Source organism: Urocampus carinirostris, chromosome 20 (genome assembly GCF_059441175.1).
Source record: "Urocampus carinirostris isolate Australia breed hairy pipefish chromosome 20, RoL_Ucar_1.0, whole genome shotgun sequence".
Lineage (NCBI taxonomy): Eukaryota > Metazoa > Chordata > Actinopteri > Syngnathiformes > Syngnathidae > Urocampus > Urocampus carinirostris.
In genome coordinates, this window is record NC_142368.1 from 1,004,778 (window position 1) to 1,030,482 (window position 25,705).

General features: G+C 41.1%; 1 protein-coding gene across 1 annotated transcript in view; it reads right to left on the reverse strand.

The window, feature by feature from the left end:
- Window positions 1-2,902: 2,902 nt before the first annotated feature.
- Window positions 2,903-25,705, reverse strand: part of opn5 (opsin 5) — a 33,555-nt gene continuing 10,752 nt past the window's right edge. The window contains exons 2-7 of the mRNA XM_088325100.1: window positions 24,626-24,776; window positions 22,115-22,234; window positions 9,159-9,329; window positions 8,091-8,425; window positions 7,785-8,026; window positions 2,903-4,621 (exon numbers count right to left, since the gene is read on the reverse strand). Coding sequence (XP_088181226.1) covers window positions 4,555-4,621; window positions 7,785-8,026; window positions 8,091-8,425; window positions 9,159-9,329; window positions 22,115-22,234; window positions 24,626-24,758 — 1,068 coding nt within the window. The 5' untranslated portion in view covers window positions 24,759-24,776 and the 3' untranslated portion in view covers window positions 2,903-4,554. The remainder of the gene's footprint in view (window positions 4,622-7,784; window positions 8,027-8,090; window positions 8,426-9,158; window positions 9,330-22,114; window positions 22,235-24,625; window positions 24,777-25,705) is intronic.

Here is a 25,705-nt window from a genome sequence, read left to right on the forward strand (position 1 = left end):
ATATATATATATATATATATATATATATATATATTTGGAGTATTACTGCAGTAGTATTTTTCTAGTTTTTCCGCGGTTGTATTTTGTAGTATTTTTTCAGTAGTATTCTTGTCGTATTACTCAGTTTTACTTCTGTAGTTTTATTTTGGTGGTATTCAAGTGGTATTTTTGCAGTAGTGTTTTTGTATTAGTACTGTATTTAGATTTTTTTTTAGTATTTTAGTAGTATTTCTGCTGTAGTATACTTGTATTTCCATAGTCGTATTGTAGTTGCATTTTTGTGATATTACTGTAGTTGTATTCTCCTAGCAACTCTGCATTCTGAATTTTGTAGTATTTCTGTAGTGTTTTTGAATATATATATTTTTTGTAGTATAACTGCAGAAGTATTTTTCTAGTATTTCTGCAGTTGAATTTTGTAGTGTTTTTTCAGTAGTATTTTTGTTTACTTAGTTTTACTTCTGTAGTTTTATTTTGGTGGTATTCAAGTAGTATTTTTGCAGGAGTGTTTTTGTATTAGTACTGTATTTTGATTTTTATAGATTTTCAGTAGTATTTCTGCTGTAGCATTCTAGTAGTATTTTCATAGTGGTGTTTTTGCAGTATTTCTTTATATTTTTGTAACATTACTGAAGTTATATTTCTATAGTTTTTCTGTTGTAATATATCTGTAGTAGTATTTATATTTTAAAGTACTACTGTAGTAGTATTTTTGTAGTTTTTCCATAATTGTGTTTTTTCAGTATTTCTTTATATTTTTGTAACATTACTGAAGTTCTATTTCTATAGTTTTTCTGTTGTAATATATCTGTAGTAGTATTTATATTTTAAAGTACGGCTGTAGTAGTATTTTTGTAGTTTTTCCATAGTGGTGTTTTTGCAGTATTTTTTTATATTTTTGTAACATTACTGAAGTTCTATTTCTATAGTTTTTCTGTTGTAATATATACGTAGTAGTATTTATATTTTAAAGTACGACTGTAGTAGTATTTTGCAGTATTTCCATAGCACACACCAAAACCCTTTTTTAAAATTAGTAGTACTTTATTTATTGTAATATGAATCGTTGTTTTATCTTGACCATTTCGGTTTGACGGGCCGGATGATTAAGCCTGACGGGCCGCGTGGGCCCCGCGGGCCGTAGTTTGCCCACCCCTGCCTTACAAAATGAAACAAAGCACAAAACGTGGCGGCTCGGGGGCAGGCAGCTGTTAAGGACACATTGGAGAGTGCACTTGGTCTGGACAGATGGCGGGGAAGCCTTCTTGCCCAAAAAAACACAAAAGAAATACCCAAAATCGCTGAGCACACAAAAACAGTGCAAGTGAGACCTTAAAGGGACACCGTGTAGTTATCTGAGGAGTAGAAGTAGCTGTATTGTGTCGTGTGGGGCAGGGATTTCAAAATCCAGATTTTCTGTTCTCAAAGAACTCGAAATGGAAAGTGACCTTGTTTTTTTTGTTACTTTCTGTACTAGACGTTTCCCCGCTGATTTTTTTAAAGATCCCGATCATACCCTCTAGGGGACAGGCGTCTAACAGGCGGCCCGCGGGCAAAATCAGGCCCGCTAAGGGATTGAATCCGGCCCATGTGACAACACTCAGAGAAGCACAAGAGAAAAACAGGTTGAAATATGTCAACTTGATGTTGCCAAAGCCAGGTGCCTCTCACAAAGACACTGTACTTGTCTGTATTTCTCTCTCTCTCGTTCTCTCTCTCTCTCTTTTCCACCCCTTTTCTCCCACTCTGTCTGTCTGTCTCTTTCACTCTCTGTGTCTCTCTTTTTCCTTTGTTGCTCTTTGTCTCTTTCTCTCTCTGTGTCTTTTAACCTCATTTGTTCTCATTTCCCTTTCTCTCTTTTCTCTTTCTCTCTTCCTACCCTTCGCGCTTTCTTTTATCTTTTCTCTCCTTCTGTCTTTCTATTTCTCTCTTTTCTCTTTCTCTCCTCATACCTTTGCGCTTTCTTTTCTCTTTTCTCTCCTTCTGTCTTTCTATTTCTCTTTGGATTTCTTTCTTCCTCTCCCTTTCTTTTCCCCCTCTCTCACGACTCTTTATCTTTTGTTTCTCACGCTTTCTCCCTCTCTCTCTTTTTCTTTCTTTCTCCCACCCTCTCTCCTTTTCCCTCCCTCTTTCTCTTATTTCTTCATCCCTCTTTTTCTTTCTCTTTAATCTACTCGTCTTGCCGCCGACAGAATGTTTGTTCTATCGTGTGGCCCCCGAGTTCAAATGACTTTGACACCCCTGCCCTAGGGACAGTGGAAATATTGTTCTTCCTTTCATACTCATCACTCATTAGATGACGAGGTATTTGGCTACCAATCGAATTTATCGAATTTCTTCACTTTAACATTCAGAGCGATTGGCAGAAATCACTATCACGTCATCCCCTGCCATGCTTTGTTTCGATGAAACAGTTTGATTCCTTTGGTCCGCACCATTTTTAAAAAATGGTCCGGAATTTAAGGTATTCAAATCAATATAGTCTTTTTTTAATAAATGTAGTTTTTTTATGTACCACTAGGAAGCGCTAAATCATACACAATGTCCCTTTAAGAACGTAATAACATCCAATTGTGGAAAGTGCAGACAGCAGGACAGGACAATGTCGAAGAATGGGACAGGAAGCCTTTGGAATTTCGCTCCATAACAAAGTGCATACCGAAAACACAAAAAACGCAATAAACACGTATTCGCGCTTTTTAAATGTACTAGAAAACGTCGAAGCGTCACTTCGCATATTTTTTCGACAAACGATAAAATGAGACCAATTCGTAGTGTTCGGTCGTAGCGTTGAATTCGAATTACCGTATTTTCTGGACTATAAGGTCTCCCTAAAAACCCCCAACTTGCTAGAAATTTTAAAGTGCGCCTTATAGTCCAGAAATTACGGTAATGGGCGTGTACACGATTGAGAAAACCGATTTTTACAGATTCGATCTCAACATGAAGTATAGGATGAATAAATTCAAATGAATGAATCAAATTCTTAGGATTTTTGCGCCTATGTCTGCTCCCCAACACTGAATATTCTGGACAAATCCAGACACGTGAAAGCTTATTGTTGGTGATTGTCGGCGCTTTAAGCTAAAATCAAAAACAAAAACTTTCTATCAAGGAACCTTTTCAACTTTTTGTTGGATTTAAAAAGAAAACAGATACCGTATTTTCTGGACAATAAGGTGCACCTAAAAACTCAATTTGCCGTCTTGTAATCCGATGCGCCTCGTAGACCAGAAATACAGTAAATGCATTATTGTTGGTAGGGCAGGGGTTAGGGTTAGCCTAACCCTAACTTTATCTTAAACCGGATTGCAATAGACTGACTGTTAGGGGTTCAAGTTATTTTAACCCTGATTAAGTTATCCTAACCCTAACAACCTTACCCTAATCCCATAACCTAACTTTATACTGACTCTAATAGACTGAATGTTAGGGTTAGGGTTAGCCAATCCCTAAATCATAACCCTATCCTCCAATGGACTAACTCTAACCTAACACCTAAACATACTCTGAAATGTTCTTCAATAGACTGAATCTTGGGGTTAGGGCCCCTAACCTTATCTTGAAATGGACTCCAATAGACTAGTTGGGTTAGCCGAACCCCAATAGCCTAACCCTAATCCCCTAACACTATCTTGATACAAACTCCAGGAGACTGAAAGGGTTAGCCTAACCCTAACACTTACCCCCAAACCGTAATCCTATTAAGATACATACACACCGTTAGCCTGAATGTCAGGGGTTAGGGTTAGCTCAGCACTAGCCTTCTAACCCTATCATGAAACGGACTCCAATGGACTGAAAAGGTTAGCCTAACCCTCATCCATAACCCTTAGCTTGAAACAAAGTCTATTCTACTGAATGTTAGCAGTTAGGGTTAGCCTAACCCTAAATCCTTTACCCCTCTCTTGAAACGGACTCCAGAGGACGGTAAGCTTAACTTAACCTTAACCACTAACCCTATCCTGAAACAAAGTCCATTCGACTGAATGTGAGCAGTTGGGGTTAGCCTAACCCTAAATCCTTCACCCCTATCTTGAAACGGACTCCAGAGGACGGAAAGGTTAGCCTAACCCTTATCCTGAAACAAAGTCCATTCTACTGAATATTAGCAGTTCGGGTTAGCCTAACCCTAAATCCTTTACCCCTATCTAGAAACTGACTCCAGAGGACGGAAAGCTTAGCCTAACCTTAACCCCTAACCTTTATCTTGAAACAAACTCTAACGGACCAAATTTTGGACGGTGAAAAATGACGTCAGGTTCAGAATGAAGAAACGTCTCTCACTGAAACAACCCAAAATGATCGGAACAGGCTACTTGCGGAGGATTCTTTTCAGTCTGCTTTTCGATCCTCGGATAGAAACGGCAAACATTTCATTGCTCCATACTTCCTGAGTCAACATTTGCGTCCTCAGAAAATCGTTTTCCTTGACATTTCTGATGACAAAACTGCAAAAGACAGACGTTTCCTTGCGGGTTGCCGGGACCCCAAGCCAAGAAAGGGACGGATAGTCCTGGGGACGGAGACCGAGAGTCGGAGGACCACCGGGTCTCACATTTCCGCCTGAGCTTCGTCTTGGGCCGGCGGGTTCTTCAGAGAGCCGGAAATGGTGTATAACCTGCCAAAAACACACAAAAAATGGGGAAATCCAACAGAAGAAGACATTGTCTTTCAGAAAATAGGACATGGAAGAATTTGGGCATTTAGGAGATGATCCAGGGAGTGTGATATCCAATATTTGACCGAAACAAAAAACAATCAAGATGTATTCATCCCACTTTTCATACGAATCACTAATTACAGGACGAGGAATTTGGCTACCAATCAAAGTCGTACATACTCCTGCCGTTTTCTTGAATTTCTTCACTTTAACATTCAGAGCGATTGGCAGAAATCACTATCAGGTCATCACCCGCGATGTTTCGTTTCGATGAAACGGTTCGACGTAGTATATAAGTACACTTTGTGGATCCGTTCTTCAAAATATGCTTAAAGCTAAGCCTTTCAATGTCTCTAGGAACAAAAGTTTCAGGTTACAAAGTAGCTGAAGGGGAAAATATTGCCTCAAGTTACAAAGGCGTTTCAGGATACAAAGTCAAAAAATCAGTACAGTACGCGCTGCTAGTCGTCCCTCCCAGAGTTCTACCTGACATGTTTTGTTATTAAACATTATCCATTTTTTCGAGCACCCCGGCCTCTGATCACGCATCCCTGCATTTGGGTCCGTCTGAAATCAAACGAAATTCAAAAAACACGCGAAGGACGAGAGAGACTATGTCCTTAAACAACAGCTGAACATTTTTCAAGCGGCGATTTTCTAATTCTTCGTTTTTTCCTTTCTTATGAAACATAATCTATTATCTCTCATCTAACCTTGAAGGTGTTCTATACAAAGATACGCTATGTGCATCTGTTCGGGGAACTATACTTCAAGCTGAGCGAGACAGGAAATTCAGAATCCTGATGAAGATCAACATTCTATTGATTTGTTACGGGGAAAATAGACAAGGCGTAGCGAAAAATTGCCCAGCAAAAAGGAAGAATGGGCAAATATTTCTCTTTCAAGAAAAACTTCTGGGCACATGCTCAAAAAGCCTCGTGGCTTGCACAGAGGATGAACCCAAAGGGGGCCAATACTTTTGCAACACCTACTTTTCCAACTTTTTTCTAATCTGTTGAGCACAATATAAAATGTTGAATTCTTAGGAATTATCTATAAGTTTGAAACCTGAAATATGGCAATACGTCCAAAAGTCCTTGGGGGTGCCAACACTTTTGCAAGGCACTGTAACTCAAATCAAATGAGATATAAATCTGCGGGAAATGCCCTGATGAAAATCAAAGGACTTTATAAAGACGTGTCACGCGTTTGAAGACAAATGAATACATCTCGGAATCGAATTCAGAGACAGAAGAACAAAGACGGAGTTGTGTGAACACCAGCACGTGCTACTGTGGATAAAGTTCCTGTTTTTTTTTCGGCGTCAGCTGCTCCTTTTTGGCTCTTCTTACCGCTTGAAATTCCTTCAAAACTAGAAAGTGGAAGCCAAAAATTGGGTTTTGGTTACTCGGGTTGAAAACCGATTTCACGCTTCTCGTTAAACCGCATTTTTTCGCTATTTCCCAAACAAAACGTAGACGAAAACTAAGGAAAGAGACGGAGGGTGAGGACGCTAAACTAGCTAGCTTTGGATTATTTATAGGACACTACGCAACTACAATCCGCTACACAAAACATTTGCTACTTTTTACCTGAAAGAGATGGAGGCTAAGGACGCTAAGCTAGCTAACTGCTAACAAAGATCAGTTAAGGACACATTAAGCTAATTATGATTCGCCACACGAAGCATTTGATACGTCTAACTTGAAACTGAGGAAAGAGACGGAGGCTAAGGACGCTAAGTTAGCTAGCTGCGGACACAGATTATTTACAGGACACTACCAACTACGATCCGCTACACAAAACATTTGCTACTTTTTACCTGAAACTGGGGAAAGAGATGGAAGCTAACGACGCTAAGCTAGCTAGCTGCTAACAAAGGTCAATTATAGGACACATTAAGCTAATTATGATTCGCCATACGAAGCATTTGATACGTCTAACTTGAAACTGAGGAAAGAGACGGAGGCTAAGGACGCTAAGTTAGCTAGCTGCGGACACAGATTATTTACAGGACACTACCAACTACGATCCGCTACACAAAACATTTGCTACTTTTTACCTGAAACTGGGGAAAGAGATGGAAGCTAACGACGCTAAGCTAGCTAGCTGCTAACAAAGGTCAATTATAGGACACATTAAGCTAATTATGATTCGCCATACGAAGCATTTGATACGTCTAACTTGAAACTGAGGAAAGAGACGGAGGCTAAGGACGCTAAGCTAGCTAGCTTCGGACACAGATTATTTACAGGACACTACGCAACTACGATCCGCTACACGAAGCATTTGCTACTTCTTACCTGAAACTGGGGAAAGAGATGGAGGCTAAGGACGCTCAGTTAGCTAGCTGCTAACAAAGATCAATTACAGGACACATTACACCTAATTTTATACTTCTAGCTTGAAACTGAGGAAAGGGACGGAGGCTAAGGACGCTAAGCTAGCTAACTGCTCATCCAGATTATTCACAGGACACAATTCAAACCGTGGCACAGAATTTTCGATACGCTATATGAAGCATTTGTTATGTCTTATTTCAAACTGAGGAAAGAGACAGAGGCTAAAGATGTTAAGCTAGCTGCTCACACAAATGATTTACAGGATACAATACATGCCATGGCTAACAAGTTCGATGCGCTATATGATGCATTTGATACACTTTAGTTGAGGTTGAGGTTTAGAAACAGAGGCTAAGGTTGCAAAGTTAGCTAGCTGCTGACACAGAGTATTTACAGGACGCTACGCAACTACGATCCGCTACATGAAGCTTTTGCTACTCCTTCCCATCCTAAAGTTGAGGAACTAGGATGGGAAGTTAGCGAGCTGCTAACACATATTATTATTTATAGGACACAATGCCACTGCAATACGCTATGTAAAGTATTTGTTACTTTTTACTTGAAACTGGGGAAAGCTGCTGAGTTAGCTAGTTGCTAACAGAGGTTATTTATAAAACACAACACCCAACTTCGATGCAGTATACGAAGCGTTTGATACGGCTTATTTGGAACTAAGGATGCTAAGGTAGCTAGCTGCTAACACAGATTATCTATAGGACACAATGACACCTATAACACACAACTACAGCGCGCTAGATGAAGCATTTGAGACATCTTACTTGGACTTTGGAAAGCGCCGACGTTTCTCCAAGGCCTTGGAGCAGGGAGGCCGGCAGGAGTTCTTGATGTCCACCAACTGGTAGATGATGGGGTTGTACATGGCCGACGACTTGGCCAGCAGCGTCGGGACCACCGAAATGGAGATGGGTACCGAGTCAGGCTGCCCGAACGCCGACACCACCGACACCACGGCGTACGGGATCCAGGCGATCAAAAAACCGGCGCAGATCAGCATGGCCACCTGGGGAAGAGGTTACAGACTCACTGTCAAGCCCCTTGAGCCAAAACATGCCGGCCAGACCTACCTTGGTGAGTTTGATCTCCAGGTTTTGGTTGTGATTGATGCGGGCGTCAAAGTGCGAGATCTCCTTGGCGGAGGATTTGACCTGGCAGATGATCCTCACGTAGGAGAAGACCATAATGGCCGTCGGTAGCACGAGGCAGAAGAAGAGGATGGACAGGACGAAGCTCTGGCCCGACACCGACGCTTGGGCTAACCACCAGTTGAGGGTGCAGGAGGTCCCGAAAGGCTCCGGGGCGTAGCTACCCCAGCCCACCAGGGGCATAGTGGCCCAAAAGGCTGCGTACATCCACACAAAGGCCACGCACAGGAAGGCGTGATGCCGTTTCAACCAGGTTCCTGGATAGGATCGGGAAGTTACACGGTTTAATCACATGGCCACAAGTCGGTGATCAGAAGAGTGGTCACGCCACTGGTCAGTAACGACACCGCTGGTCATTGATCATGACACCGTTCAGTGATCACGCAACTGGCCAGTGGTCATACCACCGGTCAGGGATCATGGCACCAACGGTGATCACGCCACCAGTTGCTGATCCCACTACCAGATGGCGATGAAGCAAGTGGTAAGTAATCAGGCCAACTTCGGTGATCACGCAATTGATTGGTGATCACGCCATTGGTCTGGAGATCACGCTACCGGTCAGAGGTTGGGGATCATGCCACCAAGGGTGATCCCGCCACCAGTTGCTGATCATACTACCAGTTGGTGATGAAGCAAGTGGTAAGTAATCAGGCCAACGTCGGGGATCATGCAATCGATTGGTGATCATGCCACCGGTTTGGAGATCACGCTACCAGTCAGTGGTCGGGGATCATGCTACCAAGGGTGATCACGCCACCAGTTGTTGATCACACGACCAGTTGGTGATGAAGCAAGTGGCAAGTAATCAGGCCAACGTCGGGGATCATGCCACCAAAAGTGATCCCGCCACCAGTTGCTGATCACACCACCGGTTTGGAGATCACGCTACCGACCAGTGGTCATGTCACTCGTCAGTGATCTCTCCGGTTGTTGATGGTGGCACCGGTCGGCGGTTATACTCTTCATTCCTAACCCTCCGGAACTCACCGTATCGGAGATGGCAGATCTTCAGGTAGCGGTCCAGGCTGACCACCGTCATGGTGGTGAGGCTCCCGCAACCGAAGAAAAAGCCGGCCCAGCCGTAGAACTGGCAACCTTCCCAACCGAACAACCAACGGTGGGAGAAACTAGAAATGACAAAGAAGGGCTTTCCTGTCACTGAAGAGCGGGACGGGGGTGGAAACAAAACACAAGAAGCACAGAAATACGGTGAGTATTTTTCGTCATTGTCTAGTAAAGCGTTGATTAAAATCAATATCAGATGAACAACCGTTGTATGCTAGCAGCTACATTTCTCAATTCGGAGGAGGCTAGCTTGCGTGCTGACAAGCTTCTGAAAAGTCAATAAAATGTTTTGGCCTGTTTGGTTGTGTGTCTGTCCACAAGGGGGAAATGAGTTGGATAGGACCATTATCATTCAGAGGAAGTCAGGTAGGTTACCCTAGATGTGAAAAATGCTCCTAAAAGCTGACTCAGTACTTTTTGGTTGTGATGACATTTCTTTCTAGAAAGACATTCCACTCTCCTGGCCTGGAATGACATTGAATACTAACAGCATTTTCCACAGGCTGACAGGTAAGTTACTCTAGATGTGAAAAATGAACAAAAAAAGCTGACTCAGAACTTTGGGTTGTGATGACGCAGTATTTCTTTCTAGAAAGACATTCCACTCTCCTGACCAGAATGATTTTGAATACCAACAGCATTGTTCACAGGCAGGCAGGGAAGTTACCCTAGGTGTGAAAAATGAACATAAAAAGCTGACTCTAACTCGGTACTTTTGGTTGTGATGACACAGCATTTCTTTCTAGAAAGAAATTCCACTCTCCTGGGCCAGAATGACATTGAATACCAACAGCATTTTTCACAGGCAGACAGGTAAGTTACCCTAGATGTGAAAAATGAACAAAAAAGCTGACTCAGCATTTTTTTGTTTGATTATCTTGGTATTTTTTACTCTCCCAGGACTAGATGACATTGAAAACCATCAAAACCATCATTATAGGCAGTCATAAATGTGAAATGTGCCAAAAAGGCTGACTATGCACTTTTTCTTTAGTTGAGTCAGAATTTTCTCCCAGAAAGACATTGCACTCTCCAAGGCCAGAACAACATTGAATATCAACACCATCCTTTACAGGTAGTAAGATAAGTTACCCCTAGATGCGAAAAATGAACAGAAAAAGCTGATTTGACGTTTTTAGCTTTTGTTAAAAGAACTTTCTCAGAAAGACATTGCACTCTCCCAGGCCAGAACAACATTGAAAATCAACACCATCTTTTACAGGTAGTCAGGTGAGTTACCTTAGATTTGAAAAATGAACAGTAAAAGCTGACTTGGCGTTTTTAGCTTTTGTTAAAAGAACTTTCTCAGAAAGACATTGCACTCTCCCAGGCCAGAACAACATTGAATATCAACACCATCTTTTACAGGTAGTCGGGTAAGTTACCTTAGATGTGAAACATAGACAGAAAAAGCTGACTCGGCATTTTCAGTTTTGTTATAAGAGCTTTCTCAGAAAGACATTCTACTCTCCCAGGCCAGAAAAGGAAAATGCTACCCAAATGAATTGAAAACGCGGTCGATTCTCTCATGGCGCACAGACATTTGAGCAGAAAGCAAACTCAATATTTCCAGGCCTGTTTTATTTTTTCAGTTCAAGTTTTTCTTCATTCACCTACGGAGAGCACTTTTAATCCCTGAGGCGGCCGGGCGCAGCGCTCAACTCGTTAGCGATGCGTATCACGCTAGGCAACAAAGCGCATCGGTCACGGCGCCACGGATTAGCCGACGTATTCCGAACGCTCGCCTTTGAAAATCGGACGGAAGCTGATCGAGTCCGCCAACCGTCCGGTCGGTCGAGCGCTCGCCGGAGAATTGGCTTTGATGTCGTCCAGACGCCGAAAACCGACGTGACCCGAAAGACCAATACTGCGTCCGGAACGCTTCGGAAAGTTCTGCTATCCGCGATATACTGTTAGGGAAGAAACTATATTCCAAATGTATCGTTTACCAAATTAGTCGAATGAGTTATCTGATTCCATTAACCAAACACAAACTTCATGCTCCTAACAATGCATGCTCTTTTCTTAATTTAGGGAAAATGAACAAACATAGCCGGGGGCAGATTTATTATAGAAACTTAACGCAAGTGGGTCCTGTCTCCGTTCTGGTCCTGACATTAGGACCACATATGAAAGTGGCCTGGGTCTGGTGTGAATAAATGGAAAATGTTACACAGGTTGGATCTGGTTTCCCTACGGTGTGAACCAAGGCTAAGTAAGCTAAGAGGCCATCTTGGCTCTTCTTGTCCGTTTGAGGAACATATCTTCGAAATACTTCAAACTTCAAACGAATCAGTATTCAGGTCAGGAAATCTAGTCATTTTTACCAGGATATTCATAAAAAAAAATTGGAAACTGGATTATGCACAAGAATATCATTTATATCATTATTCACTGATCCCTTAGCTACCTGGGCCGTCGGGACACCCCTGTGGACCAAACTCTGAACAACCTTCTCGACTGTTGACGGTTTCTAGCCTGTTTTGGGTCGTCGAGACACCCCTGAGGACCAAACTCTGAACAACCTTCTCCACTGTTGACAGTTTCTAGCCTGTTTTGGGTCCTGGCGAAGTTGGTAGCCGTCCATTCATTGATGTTGTCTGCAAAGTTCATCCTCTGCCTGCTTGGACTGCGCCCCCGAGAATGATCTCAGTCGGTCCTGATGATCTTGTGACGTGACCATACCACTGTGCACAGTTGACAACAGTTCTTGGTTGGGTCCAATGTGCCCCTTGATGGTTTCACACACTGTTTGTCCTGATGCTCAGAAGTTTCCTGTGGCCTGGATTTTCCTCCTGTTAGAGTCCATAAAGATGGAAGTCACCAGCGCTTTTATGAGTTTGATCCTGGATTTCATTGCTATGCTCTTGTCCCTGGCAAGTGTAGCTATGGGTGGAGCTATCCATGATTTCCGGTTCTCACTCTTCTTCTGATATAACAGCTCCAAGATATTCAAATTTGGTGACAGGTTCAAGCTCTTGGTGACTGATGGTGGTGATGTTTGTGGTGCTAGCTTGGGGGTTGTTGGTCATTCATTTTGTTTTTCTTCCTGCTTGATGCTTTGTCCAGGCAATTGGCCAGACCTCTAAATTCCTGTTCTTCTCCTGCCAGTCCAGGAAAATCATCTGCAAAATGGAGGTTAGTGACATTTGGTCCTTTCTGATACTGACAGGACCTTCAATGTTGGTCCAGGGATGCGGTCATGATCTTCTCCAGGAAGATGTTGAATAGACTTGGAGAGATGAATTCAGCCTCGTCTGGCACACATGCTCCAACGGTACCATTGGTCTGCACTAGTTCCTGGCCCTAGTTTTTTTCCTATGCTGATTTCCATTCCCTTACTGGCTTGATGATTCGTCCAGGGGATTGACCAGACCTCTGAGTTCCTGTTCTTCTCCTGCCAGTCCAGGAAAATCATCTGCAAAACGGAGGTTAGTGACATTTGGTCCTCTGATACTGACAGGACCTTTAATGTTGGTCCAGGGATGCGGTCATGATCTTCTCCAGGAAGATGCTGAATGGAGTTGGAGAGAAGAATGCAGCCTCATCTGGCACACATGCTCCAACAGTACCATTGGTCTGCACTAGTTCCTGGCCCTACCTAGTTTTTTCTGTGCTGATTTCCATTCCCTTACTGGCTTGATGCCTCGTCCAGGGGATTGACCAGACCTCCGAGTTCCTGTTCTTCTCCTGCCAGTCCAGGAAAATCATCTGCAAAACGGAGGTTAGTGACATTTGGTCCTCTGATACTGACAGAACCTTCAATGTTGGTCCAGGGATCATGATCTTCCCCAGGAAGATCTTGTATAGAGTTGGAGAGAAGAATGCAGTCTCCAACGGTACCAGCTGTTGGCATTGGCATATGGTCTGCGCTAGTTCCTGGCCCTAATTTTTTCTGTGCCGATGTCCATTCCCTTACCGGCTTGATGCTTCGTCCGGGGGATTGACCAGATCTCTGAGTTCCTGTTCATCTCCTAACACTTTGGCCATATTATCAACAAGATGGAGGTGAGTGACGGACCCTAAATGTTGGTCCAGTGCTTCTGTCATGATCTTCTCCAGGGAAATGTTGAAAAACCGACTGTGGTTGGTACCATGGATCAGAAGCGAACTGTTGGCATCATTGGTCCTTGAACTTCAGCTTCGTGGCCCACAATGCGGGTTCCCACACTCTGTCAAACCTCCTCTTGAAATCCACAAAGAGATAATCGAGGTTTCTGTGGTTGTTGAAACCTCTCCCATAGGATGATGACAAACGCTCCTTCCCACCCCGAAACCTGTTCTGTTCTTCCGCTAAGACGTTTCCAGCCTGCGGTTTCAGTCCGTTCAGTAGGACCTACATAAAAGTCCACAAATAAATGGGATTTGCGGCCGCCTTTCAAACTTGTGACTGCCGGAGAGCAAATTGCCCCTGCCGGCGTTTTCTCAGGCCCGCCGACATCTGCCATTCCTCAAACTGTACGGCTCATCCGTACAGCGGGAACGGAACCGCGGGCGGGAACGTCAGCGTTTTACACTCGGCGGAACTAATGGTGGTCCCGGGCTAACGCCGCATTTCAATGAATTTCCTGTCTGCCTGGTGGCTGCTGAGAATCATAAGGGGAAAAAAAAACGGCGGGTGTGAAAGTTATTATTTATGATTGCCACTTCATACTGTGCGTATCGCCGAACAATATATTTAGTTACGCCGTAAATTAAATGATAAGTAAAGAGAAGGACAGGATGGGGACATCGGGATCGCCTCGATGCATCGGTCGCGATAAAAGCAGTAAATCTGGTGACAAAACGATCAATATTTTTGCTTTATAATGTCTTTTGTATACATTTTTCATTGATAAGCCGCGCTGGACTATAAGCCGCATGAAATCAAGACTAACCCTTTCAGACACTCTCAGTAGGTATTAGTGTAATGGCACTAGAACAGCGTCTGCAACGGGAATCGAACCTGGGTGGCGGCGGTGAGAGGGTCAAAACTTAAGCACCATACCAACTACTGATACAGATGACATTGGAAAAGGCCTCAATTGTTATCTCATGATCACAGTATTTTTACTCACGGTGCCGGTAAATTAAATGATAAATAAAGAGAAGGACAGGATTGGGATAAAAGCGGGAAATCTGGCGACAAAAATAGGATATCCCGGATATTTTTGCTTCATAATGTTTTAGTATACATTTTTCATTTATAAGCCGCACTGGACTATAAGCCACATGAAATCAAGACTAACCCGTTCAGACACTCTCAGTATGTATTAGTGCAATGGCACCAAAACAGCGTCTGCAACGGGAATCGAACCTGGGTGGCGGCGGTGAGAGGGTCAAAACTTAAGCACCATACATCTACTGTTACAGATGACATTGGAAAAGGCCTCAATTATTATCTCATCACCACAGTATTTTTACTCACGGTGCCAGTAAATTAAATGATGAATAAAGAGAAGGACAGGATCGGGATAAAAGCGGTAAATCTGGTGACAAAAATAGGATACCCCAGATATTTTGCACCGGATTATAAGGCACACCTCCAAAATAAAATATTTTGTATATATTTTTCATATATAGGCCGCGCTGGAGTATAAGCCGCATGAAATCAAGACTAACCCTTTCAGACACTCGCAGTATGTTTTAGTGCAAGGGTCTCAAACTCATTTTAGCTAGGGGCCACAAATGCTATAAAAAAAAATTCACGGGGGCCGGACTAGTAAGTTTAAGAGAAAGAGAGAGGGAGAAAAAGAGAGAAAGAGGTGGAAGGAAAGAGAAAGCGATAAACAGATAGGGGAGAACAAGGGAGACAGAGTAACAGTGGGAGAAAAAGAGAGAGCAGAACTGAGATATAAAGAAAGAAGAAAAGAAAGGATTGAAGAGAGAAAGAAAAAGAGAAAAAGAATGAGAGAAGTGAAATGACAGAAAAAGAAAGAGAGTAAGAGTGAGCAGGGGAAAAAGAGAGACAAAGTCAGGTGGGAGAGACATCAAAAAAGGGGATTTGTTGTAGTATTTCTGTAGTATTTTTGTAGTACTTCCGTAGTAGGATTTATGTAGTAGGATTTTTTGCAGTACTTCTGTGGTATTTTAGTCATACTTCCGTAGTAGTATTTATGTCGTAGGATTTTTTTGTAGTATTTCTGTGGTATTTTTGTAGTACTTTTGTAGTAGTATTTATGCAGTGGGATTTTTTTGTAGTATTTCTGTGGTATTTTTGTAGTACTTCCGTAGTAGTATTTATGTCGTAGGATTTTTTGTAGTACTTCTGTGGTATTTTAGTCATACTTCCGTAGTAGTATTTATGTCGTAGGATTTTTTGTAGTATTTCTGTGGTATTTTTGTAGTACTTTTGTAGTAGTATTTATGCAGTGGGATTTTTTTGTAGTATTTCTGTGGTACTTCTGTAGTACTTCCGTAGTAGTATTTATACAGTGGGATTTTTTGCAGTATTTCTGTGGTATTTTTGTAGTACTTTTGGAGTACTATTTATGTAGTAGATTTTTTTTTAGTATTTCTGTGGCATTTATGTGGTTCTTTCGTAGTAGTATTTATGTCGTAGGATTTTTTTGTAGTATTTCTGTGTTTTTTCTGTAGTACTTCCATCGTAGTATTTATTTAGTGGCTTTTTTGTAGTATTTCTGTAGTATTTTTGTAGTACTTCTGTAGTAGTATTCATGTGGTAGGATTTTTTTGTAGAATCGCTGTGGTATTTTTCTAGTACTTCTCTAGTAGTAGTCATGTAGTAGGATTTTTTTGTAGTATTTCTGTGGTATTTTTGTAGTACTTCTATAGTAGTATTTATGTCGTAGGATTTTTTGTAGCATTTCTGTGGCATTTATGTGGTTCTTCCGTAGTAGTATTTATGTAGTAGGATATTTTTTAGTATTTCTGTGGCATTTTTGTTGTACTTCCATAGTAGTATTTATGTAGTAGGACTTTTTGTAGTATTTCTGTGGTATTTTGTAGTTCTTCCGTAGTAGTATTTATGTCGTAGGAGTTTTTGTAGTATTTCTGTGGTATTTCTGTAGTACTTCCGTAGTAGTATTTATGCAGTGGGATTTTTTGTAGTATTTCTGTGGTATTTTTGTAGTACTTCTGTAGTAGTATCTATGTAGTATGATTTTTTGTAGTATTACTGTGGTATTTCCGTAGTACTTCCGTAGTAGTGGGACATACGAGATTCCTCGGGCAAGGGCGGTCGAGCGGAGGGATCGTCCGTGTTTATCGGAGGGTCGAGGACGAGGTCGGGAACGATCGGGAAGGGAACGGGGTCGGGAACGCCGTCCGTCACGGGATAGAGAAAGACGGGTCGGCATCCGGCGGGAATTACTAGGAAAGGAGCGCCGAGAGGCAAACACATGGAGGCTTTTGCACAAGGCGTCTTTGTCTCTTTGACGGACGGGGACCGCCAAAACCCCCGATCGGCGTCGGGAACGGAGAGCCGCCGGAGGTTGAGAGTTCAACTCCGTCGAAATCCAGAATAATCCACCAATCGACGGGGGACAAAATATCGGACGGTCATCGACGTCGAAGCTCCCGTCCGACTGCGTTCTCGTGTCACCGGCTCGTGGATGTAAAGGACGCGCGAGAGGCTTCTCGAAACTCTCACGGGAGCCGGACCGGTAGGAAAAAGAGAGGAGGAAAAGGAGAGAGGGGGAGAGAGTACAAAAGTGAGAGAGAAAAAAAAAAAAAAAGAGAGATGCAGAGAAAGAGAGAAAAAAAGAGCGAATGAAAGAGAGAGGGACAAAGAGAGAACTAAAGAGACAAAGTGAAGTCAAAAGAGACAGAGAAAGAAAATAAAACAGAGATAGAGAAACAACAAAAAAGAGAGCAAATAAAAAGAGAAAAAGAGAAAATAAAAGAGAGAGAGGAGAACAAGAGACAAGGGAAAAGAGAGAGAGAGAGAGAGAGAGAGACAAGAGAGAAGAAATAGAGAGAGAGAGAAAGAGAGAGACAGAGAAAAAAAGAGAATGAAAGAAAAAAAACGAGTGAATGAAAGAGAGAGAGAGAGAGAGAAAGAGAGAACAAAGGAGAGAGAGAGATAAAAAGAGAGAGGAAAACACAAAATGAAGTAAAAAGAGACAGAAAAAGAAAAAAAGAAAACAGAGAGAGAAAGAGAGATAACAAAAACAGACCAAATACGAGAAGAAGAGAAAGAGAAAATAAAAGAGAGAAAAACAAAGAAAAAAGAGACACAGCAACACAGCAAGAAAGAAAGAGAGACAAGGAAACACAGAAAGAGAGAGAGAAATAGAGAGAAGAAAGAGAGAGAAAAAAAGAGAGAAAAAAAGAGAAAGAGCGAATGAAAGAGAGAGAGAGAAAGAGAGAAAGGTAAAATAAAGTAAAAGGAGATATAGAACGAAAAATAAAACAAAGAGAGGAAGAGAGACAACAAAAGACAAAAGAGAGAGAGAAGGAGACAGAGAGAAAGAGAGAACAGAGAAAGACAAAGAAAAAAGAGACACAGCGAGAAAGAAAGACAAGTACCAAAGAAAAAGAGAGAGACAAAGAGAGAGAAGAAAGAGAGAAAAAGAGAGGAAAAAAGAGGGAACAAGAGAGAGAATAAAAGAGAGGGACTAAGAGAAGCTTAGGCCACATCGAGTGGTCATATTTGAAGTGCAGCTCGTTTTTCGAGTCCTTTTTTTCTCTTGTGCTTCTCTTTAATGCCATCTCCTGGTAATTGTAAAAATGATTATGAACAATGTATTTTTTGTTTGAGCTAAAAATTAACAAAATTATATATACTACATTTTTTAATTCATAAAAATTACAAATAACTGGGTAGTGTATATATATATATATATATATATATATATATATAGTTTGATATTGTATTTTGATTTCTATTGCAGGATTCTTGTTGAAAATATTTTGAAAAATGAGAAAAAAATGGGATCCAATATTGGAGGGGTACGTAGGGGTACCTAGCCAATTTCAGTTCCTGCATTCTCTTATCACCGTCTCACGAATGTAAAGGACGCCAAGGAAAAATAGGAGAGCTGTTGGAGAAAATGAAGGGCTAAAGGCCACTTCAGGCGCAGTCGGGAAATACCAATATCGCCATCGAAATAAAATCGCAGTTTTTTTTCCCCCCCGAGAAGTCACGACGAGCGTTTCCTTTACAATGGAGAGCCCCCTGTAGTATTTCTCAAATAGTATTTGTGTAGTATTCTGCATTTTCTAGTACTTTTTGATCAGTGTTTTCCTAATATTTCTGTAGTATTCCTGAAAAAGGATTCTTTTGTGAAATTACTGTAATTGTTTTATTGCAGTAGATTTTCTGATTTTTTTGTATCTATGGGTAGTATTTCTGTAGGAGTATTTCTGTTTTAGTATTTCTGTGGTATTTTTGTAGTACTTCTGTAGTAGTATTTGTGTAAGAGTATTTCTGTTTTAGTATTTCTGTGGTATTTTTGTAGTACTTTTGTAGTAGTATTTCTGTAGGAGTATTTCTGTTTTAGTATTTCTGTGGTATTTTTGGAGTACTTCTGTAGTAGTATTTGTGTAAGAGTATTTCTGTTTTAGTATTTCTGTGGTATTTTTGTAGTACTTCTGTAGTAGTATTTCTGTAGGAGTATTTCTGTTTTAGTATTTCTGTGGTATTTTTGGAGTAATTCCGTCGTAGTATTTAAGTAGTAGGATTTTTTTGTCGTATTTCTGTGTTTTTTTTTGTAGTACCTCTATAGTAGTATTTGTGTAAGAGTATTTCTGTTTTAGTATTTCTGTGGTATTTTTGTAGTACTTCTGTAGTAGTATTTGTGTAAGAGTATTTCTGTTTTAGTATTTCTGTGGTATTTTTGTAGTACTTCTGTAGTAGTATTTCTATAGGAGTATTTCTGTTTGAATATTTCTGTGGTATTTATGTAGCACTTCTGTAGTAGTATTTCTGTAGGAGTATTTCTGTTTGAATATTTCTGTGGTATTTATGTAGCACTTCTGTAGTAGTATTTCTGCAGGAGTATTTCTATTTTAGTATTTATGTGGTATTTATGTAGTACTTCTGTAGTAGTATTACTGTACGAGTATTTCTGTTTTAGTATTTCTGTAATATTCCTAAAAAAGGATTCTGCAGTAATATTTTTGTAGTATTTTTGTGAAATTACTATTACTATAAGTTTTTGTGAAATTCCTATTACTATAAATTACTATTTGTGTTATTGCATTAGAATTTCTGATTTGTATTTTTTGCATCTATGTGTAGTATTTCTGGAGGAGTAGTTCTGTTTTTGTATTTCTGTGGTATTTTTGTATTACTTCTGTAGTAGTATTTCTGTTTTAGTATTTCTGTAGTATTCCTTAAAAAGGAATCCGTAGTAGGATTTTTGTAGTATTTCTGTGGAATTACTGTATTTGTTTTATTGCAGTAGAATTTTTCGTTTGTATGTTTGTAATATTTGCAGAGTAGTATTTCTGTAGTAGTGTTTTCTTTTAGTATTTCTGTGGTATTTTTGTAGTACTTACGTCGTAGTATTTATTTAGTAGGATTTTTTGTGGTATTTCTGTGGCATTTTTGTAGTACTTCCGTAGTAGTATTTATGCAGTAGGTTTTTTCAGTATTTCTGTGGTATTTTTTGTAGTACTTTCGTAGTGGTATTTGTGTAGTAGGTTTTTGTGGTATTTCTGTGGCATTTTTGTAGTACTTCCGTAGTAGTATTTATGTAGTAGGATTTATTGTAGTATTTCTGTGGTATTTTGTAGTACTTTTGTTGTAGTATTTATGCAGTAGGTGTTTGTAGTATTTCTGTGGTATTTTTTGTAGTACTTTCGTAGTGGTATTTATGCAGTAGGTTTTTGTAGTATTTCTGTGGTATTTTTGTGGTACTTTTGTAGTGGTATTTACTTAGTAGGATTTTTTGTAGTATTTCTGTGGTATTTTTGTAGTACTTCTGAGTAGTATTTATGTAGTAAGATTTGTTGTAGTATTTCTGTAGTGTTTTTGTAGTACTTTCATAGTAATATTTTTGTAGTAGGATTTTTGGAATATTTCTGTAGTATTACTGTATTTGTATTGTGCATAGTATTTCCGTCATAGTCATTTGTAATATGTCTGTGGCAATACTGTAATAGTATTTAATAGTGATTCATTAATATTTCTGTAATAGTATTTTCAGTCCTATTTTTAGTTTTTCCACACTGGCAACAATGTCAAGCATTTTCAAGCACTTTACCCCAAATTCAAGCATTTCCCCGACCTCGAAAACACAACCTTTTCCAGGATTTCAAGCACCCTTACGAACCTCGCATAAACCGGCGTTGTCAACTACGGGAGAGCGTTAGCATCGGCTAGCTCTGCGAAGGAGCGCTTGATTTCTTTTCTCACTGGAATCGAAATTCCAAACTTTGAGGACGGAAATGAAGGACGCGCTTTGTCGAGCCGTGAAAATCCATTCCGGACGCCGAGGAATCCGAACGGGAGCGTGGAAACATTTCCGGGGCCGGAAAATTCCCCAAACCGCCCGTTTGTGACCCTCTTTCGAAAAGCCAGTTGAAAACAAAAACGTCGTAGACGTCGTCGCAAGAAGCGATAGCGTGTCTTTCCTTCCTCGGGGTTCATCGTGGCCCCTTTTTTCAAGAACCTTTAAAAAAGAGAAAGAGAGAAAGCCAGAGAGAGAGAGAAAGAGAGAGAGAGAGAGAGAGAGAAAGAGAGACAGAGAGAGAGAGAGAAGAAATGCAGAGAGAGAGAGAAAGAAAAAAGAGAAAGAAGGAGAGAACAAAAGAGACAAAGAGAGATGAAGTAAAAAGAGAAAGAAAACAATAAAACAGAGAGGAAAAGAGACATTAAAAAAAGAGAAGAGAAAGAGATGATAAGAAAGAGAAAAGAGAGAGAGAGAGAGAAGGAGAGGGATAGAAAGAGAGAACAAAGAGAGGGACAAAGAAAAAAGAGACACAGCGAGAAAGAAAGACAAGTAAAAAAGAGAAAAAGAGAGAGAGCCAAAGAGAGAGAGTAAATACAGAGAGAGCCAGAGAAAGAGAGAGCCAAAGAGAGATAATAAATACAGAGAGAGAAAGAGAGAGAGAGAGAGAGAGAAAGAGAGAGAGAGACAGAGAGAAAGATAGAGAAAGAAAAAAAAAGAGAGAACAAAAAGAGACAAAGAGACATAAAATAAAATAAAAAGAGATAAAGAAAACAATATAACAGAGTGGAAAAGAGACAACAAAAAAGAGAGAAGAGAAAGAGAAGATAAGAAAGAGAAAAGAGAGAGAGAAGGAGAGGGATAGAAAGAGAGAACAAAGAGAAAGACAAAGAAAAAAGAGACACAGCGAGAAAAAAAGACAAGTAAAAAAGAGAAAGAGAGAGAGAGAGAGAGAGAGAGAGACAAAGAGAGAAATTTTCCCAATCATCAGGTAGGCACCTTGCATGCCTGACTTCGCTATCGGTGTGTGAGTGTGTGTGTGAATGAGTAAGTGTGAAGTACATTGTAGAGGGCTCGTCTCGGGACCAAAGAGGTCCCGGGTTTGATTCCCGGCTAATTCCAGTAGAATGCAGAAGTGTCCTTGGGCAAGACACTGAACCTTTAATGCTGTTGCTGCTACCAGTGTGTTAGGGTGTGTTTAAATGCAGAAGGAAGTGTGAAGTACATTGTTGTGTTAGGACCAAGAGGTCTCAGGTTCGATTCCCTCTGAGTTAAATGTGGGATTGTCCTTGGGCAAGACACTGAACCCTTAATGCTGTTACTGCTATCAGTGTGTTACTGATTCCCTCCGAAGTGTCCTTGGGCAAGACACCGAACCTCTAATGCTCCCGATAAGCAGGTAGGCCAGTCGCATGGCTGTCTTTGCTATCGGTGTGTGAGTGTGTGTGTGAATGGGGGAGTGTGAAGTACATTGTAGAGCGCTTCAGGAGTTCTTCCGTGACTGGTAGAGCGCTACACAAATACAGACCATTTCCCATTTACCTGAAATGCCGAAATCGAAGATGGCCAAGTTGACGGTGATGAGCTCTTGCGGCTTCAACTTGCTTTTGCGTTTGAAGGTCATGTAAAGGACGTAGCCGTTCCCCGTCGCCGATAAAATGCCTGAAAACACACCAAAAACGTGACGTTCCCGTCCGATCGGCCTTCGATCCCAAGACCAAGACCGTTGAATATTGTTCTTCAATCCTTCGGAGAAAAAATGGCCGCCTTTTGAAACGGGAACACTGGGAAATCGATATCAGAACTGAAAGCGCTACTATCATCGAGTCATTGGAGTTGAACTCCAAGAAATAGAAGGTTTTTGTTCTCGCCTTAATCTCATACCTTCAGATGAGGGTAGCACGAAGTCCTACCCGGTCCCAAGTCCAATTTGATCAAAATATCAAATACTAAACATTGTATCTCACACATTTTCTTAAGGTAGGTTTTAATGACCTGTTTACAGCTCTAAAACATCTGCAACCGTGTATTTTAATTCGGTCGATTTTTAGACGTCGAGAAAGAGTTGTAACTGTTTGACTTGTGGGCAGCACGGCGGAGCGGTGGTGAGCGTGTGTGCGGCACAGTTCTGAGGTCATAAGATCGAACCTCCTGTGTGGAGTTTGCATGTTCTCCCTGTGCTTGCGTGGGTTTCCTCCGGGCACTCCGGTTTCCTCCCACATTCCAAAAACATGCATGTCAGGTTAATAGGCCGGTCCAAATTGTCCCTAGGTGGGAATGAGCGAGTGAATTGTCTGTCTCTGTGTGGCAAGCAGTCCAGGGTGTCCCCTGCCCACTGCTCGAAGACAGCTGGGAGGGGCTCCATCACCCCCGCGACCCTACTGAGGATAAGCGGTGCAGATAATGGATGAATGGAGGAAATACTAAACATTGTATTTTACACATTTTCTAGAGGAAAGTTAAAGCGTTTCCAAAAGTGATTGTTTGGGAACAACCCGTTTACAGCCCTAAAACATCTACAACCGTGTATTTTAATTTGGCCAATTTTTAGACATTGAGAAAGAGTTGTAAATATTTGACTTTTCAGAAGTATATCACTAATTGCGCGTGAGTGCATCCTGATTTCCTAAAACGCTGGAAGATCTTGGCCACTGTACTGCAGCTCCACTTCTGGGTGTTGGCAATCCTCTTGTAGAGTTCCTTGCCATGGTGCGCCATTTGGGGATTTTCTGTGACCAGTATGACAGAGTGTGCTGCAAATGGAACACACCTGCTTCCTATTCATATCTGAAACCTAGTAAGAGTAACAAGTCACATGGTACTTTGTAGTGCCTTGGGGTGGAGTGTACCGTATTTTCCGCACTACGTATAAGGCGCACCTAAAAGCCTTTATTTTTTTTAAAAGCTGACCATGCGCCTTATAATACAGTGCGCCTTATATATGGATCAATATTAAGTCGCAAAGTCTCGCAACTAAGGCAAGCAGCCTCCGACTCGATTTTCCCCCGAAGGCGAAGTCGTCTGCGGTGTATGCTGGGATTTATATACCGGCGTTTCATTGGCTAACCAATGTGTCAATCATCATTTGAATCGATCGCTATTGGCTAAAGTTATTCGGAGCCTCGGGTTGGCTGGAGGGCCAAAACAAACCCTGCAATTGGCCGAAAAAGATGACTGAATAGCAAGCTTGCTAAACTACGCCATAAAGAAATATGTTTCATTAGTCTGTATTTGTAAATATTTGACTCTCCTGGATTGACTCCACTCACGGTTGTAAGAAGACCATGGTTACGTATCATTATTGAACGTGATGGCTGCAAGAGAACTTTGCTATGCGGCTTTATATTTTCCCGGTATCTTGTTTTAGAACCATCTTCATGTTTTTGTGATGAGTCTATTTTTAAACTCAATTCAATTCAAAGTGTTTATTGTCATATGCAAAGTTGCGAGCGAAAAAGAAAATAGAAACTAAGGAATGGTTGGCATTTCTTGAATCCCAAGACTTTAACCTTCTGAATGATGGAACGATGCATTTGAGTGACATCGTACGGACACCGCATCCGCACGTGTTCTCGACACGTATTTGCGTCTTTGCAAGCTTTGGGAATGTTAAGGGGGTAAGAAATTGGACTGAACCATCTGACTGTTTTGTCCACGTTCCCATCGTAGCGCCTTATCATCCGGTGCGCCTTATGTATGGAAGATATAGGACCAAAAACAATTTTTTGGGGGTGCGCCCTATAACCCGGTGCGCCCTATAGTGCGGAAAATACGGTACTCATTGTTGTGACCGGGGGTTTAGTTAGCGATGGCAATTTTTGGAATGGATTGGATTCGGATGATCTCATTTGCATAGACTCCGCCCACACAGCGTATGTCGATAACCAATTCCATTTGTTTTAATTTTAGAAAGTAAAAAAAGCAAAGCGAAGTCGATGTTTTGTCTCCAAATCCGACGTCGTGGGCCGGGAAGCGCCGATCCCGAACCGCTTCTTATCCGTCCGGGTTTTGTCGCGTTTGGACGGAGGGAACGCCGACGATGGTAATCGTTACCGATGACGCAGATGTAGAAGGCGGCGATGATATCGGCCTCCTTGGAGAGCTTGGAGGCGAAAGGATCGCCGCCGAGGAGGTAATGCGGCACGTAGGACGGCTGGGGCCGCGTCTCGTTGGTCAGGACCGCCATCGCTCACTCGCCGTCTTCCTGTTCCCCAAAAAAAAAACACGGAAATTTCAATTCTGCTCTCATGACGCCATTCCCTGATCTAAAACCCACACGAGGGCAAGGGAAAACTCCTTCGCAGAGCTAGCCGACGCTAACACTCTCCCGTGGTTTATGGTTTATGCCAGGTTCGTAAGGGTGCTCGAAATCCTAGAAAAGGTTGTGTTTACGAGGTCGGGGAAATGCTTGAATTTAAAGTGCTTGAAAATGCTTGACATTGTTGCCAGTGTGGAAAAACTAAAAATACCGACTGAAAATACTATTACAGAAATAATAATGAAACACTATTAAATACTATTACATTATTGCCACTGACATATCAATATTACTATGACGGAAATACTACTGCACAATACAAATACTGTAATACTACAGAAATATTCCAAAAATCCTAATACAAAAATATTACTACGAAAGTACTACAAAAATACTACAGAAATGCTACAACAAATCTTACCACGTAAATACTACTCCAGAAGTACTACAAAAATACCACAGAAATACTACAAAAACCTACGACATAAATACCACTACAGAAGTACTACAATAATACTACAGAAATACTACAAAAAAATCCTACAACATAAATACTACTGCAGAAGTATTACAAAAATACCACAGAAATACTACAAAACCTACTACATAAATACCACTATGGAAGTACTACAAAAATACCACAGATATACTATAAAAATCCTACAACATAAATACTACTGTGGAAGTACTACAAAAATACCACAGAAATACTACAAAAATCTTACTAAGTAAATACCACTACGAAAGTACTATAAAAATACCACAGAAATACTACAAAAACCTACTGCATAAATACCACTATGGAAGTACTACAAAAATACCACAGATATACTATAAAAAATCCTACAACATAAATACTACTGCAGAAGTATTAC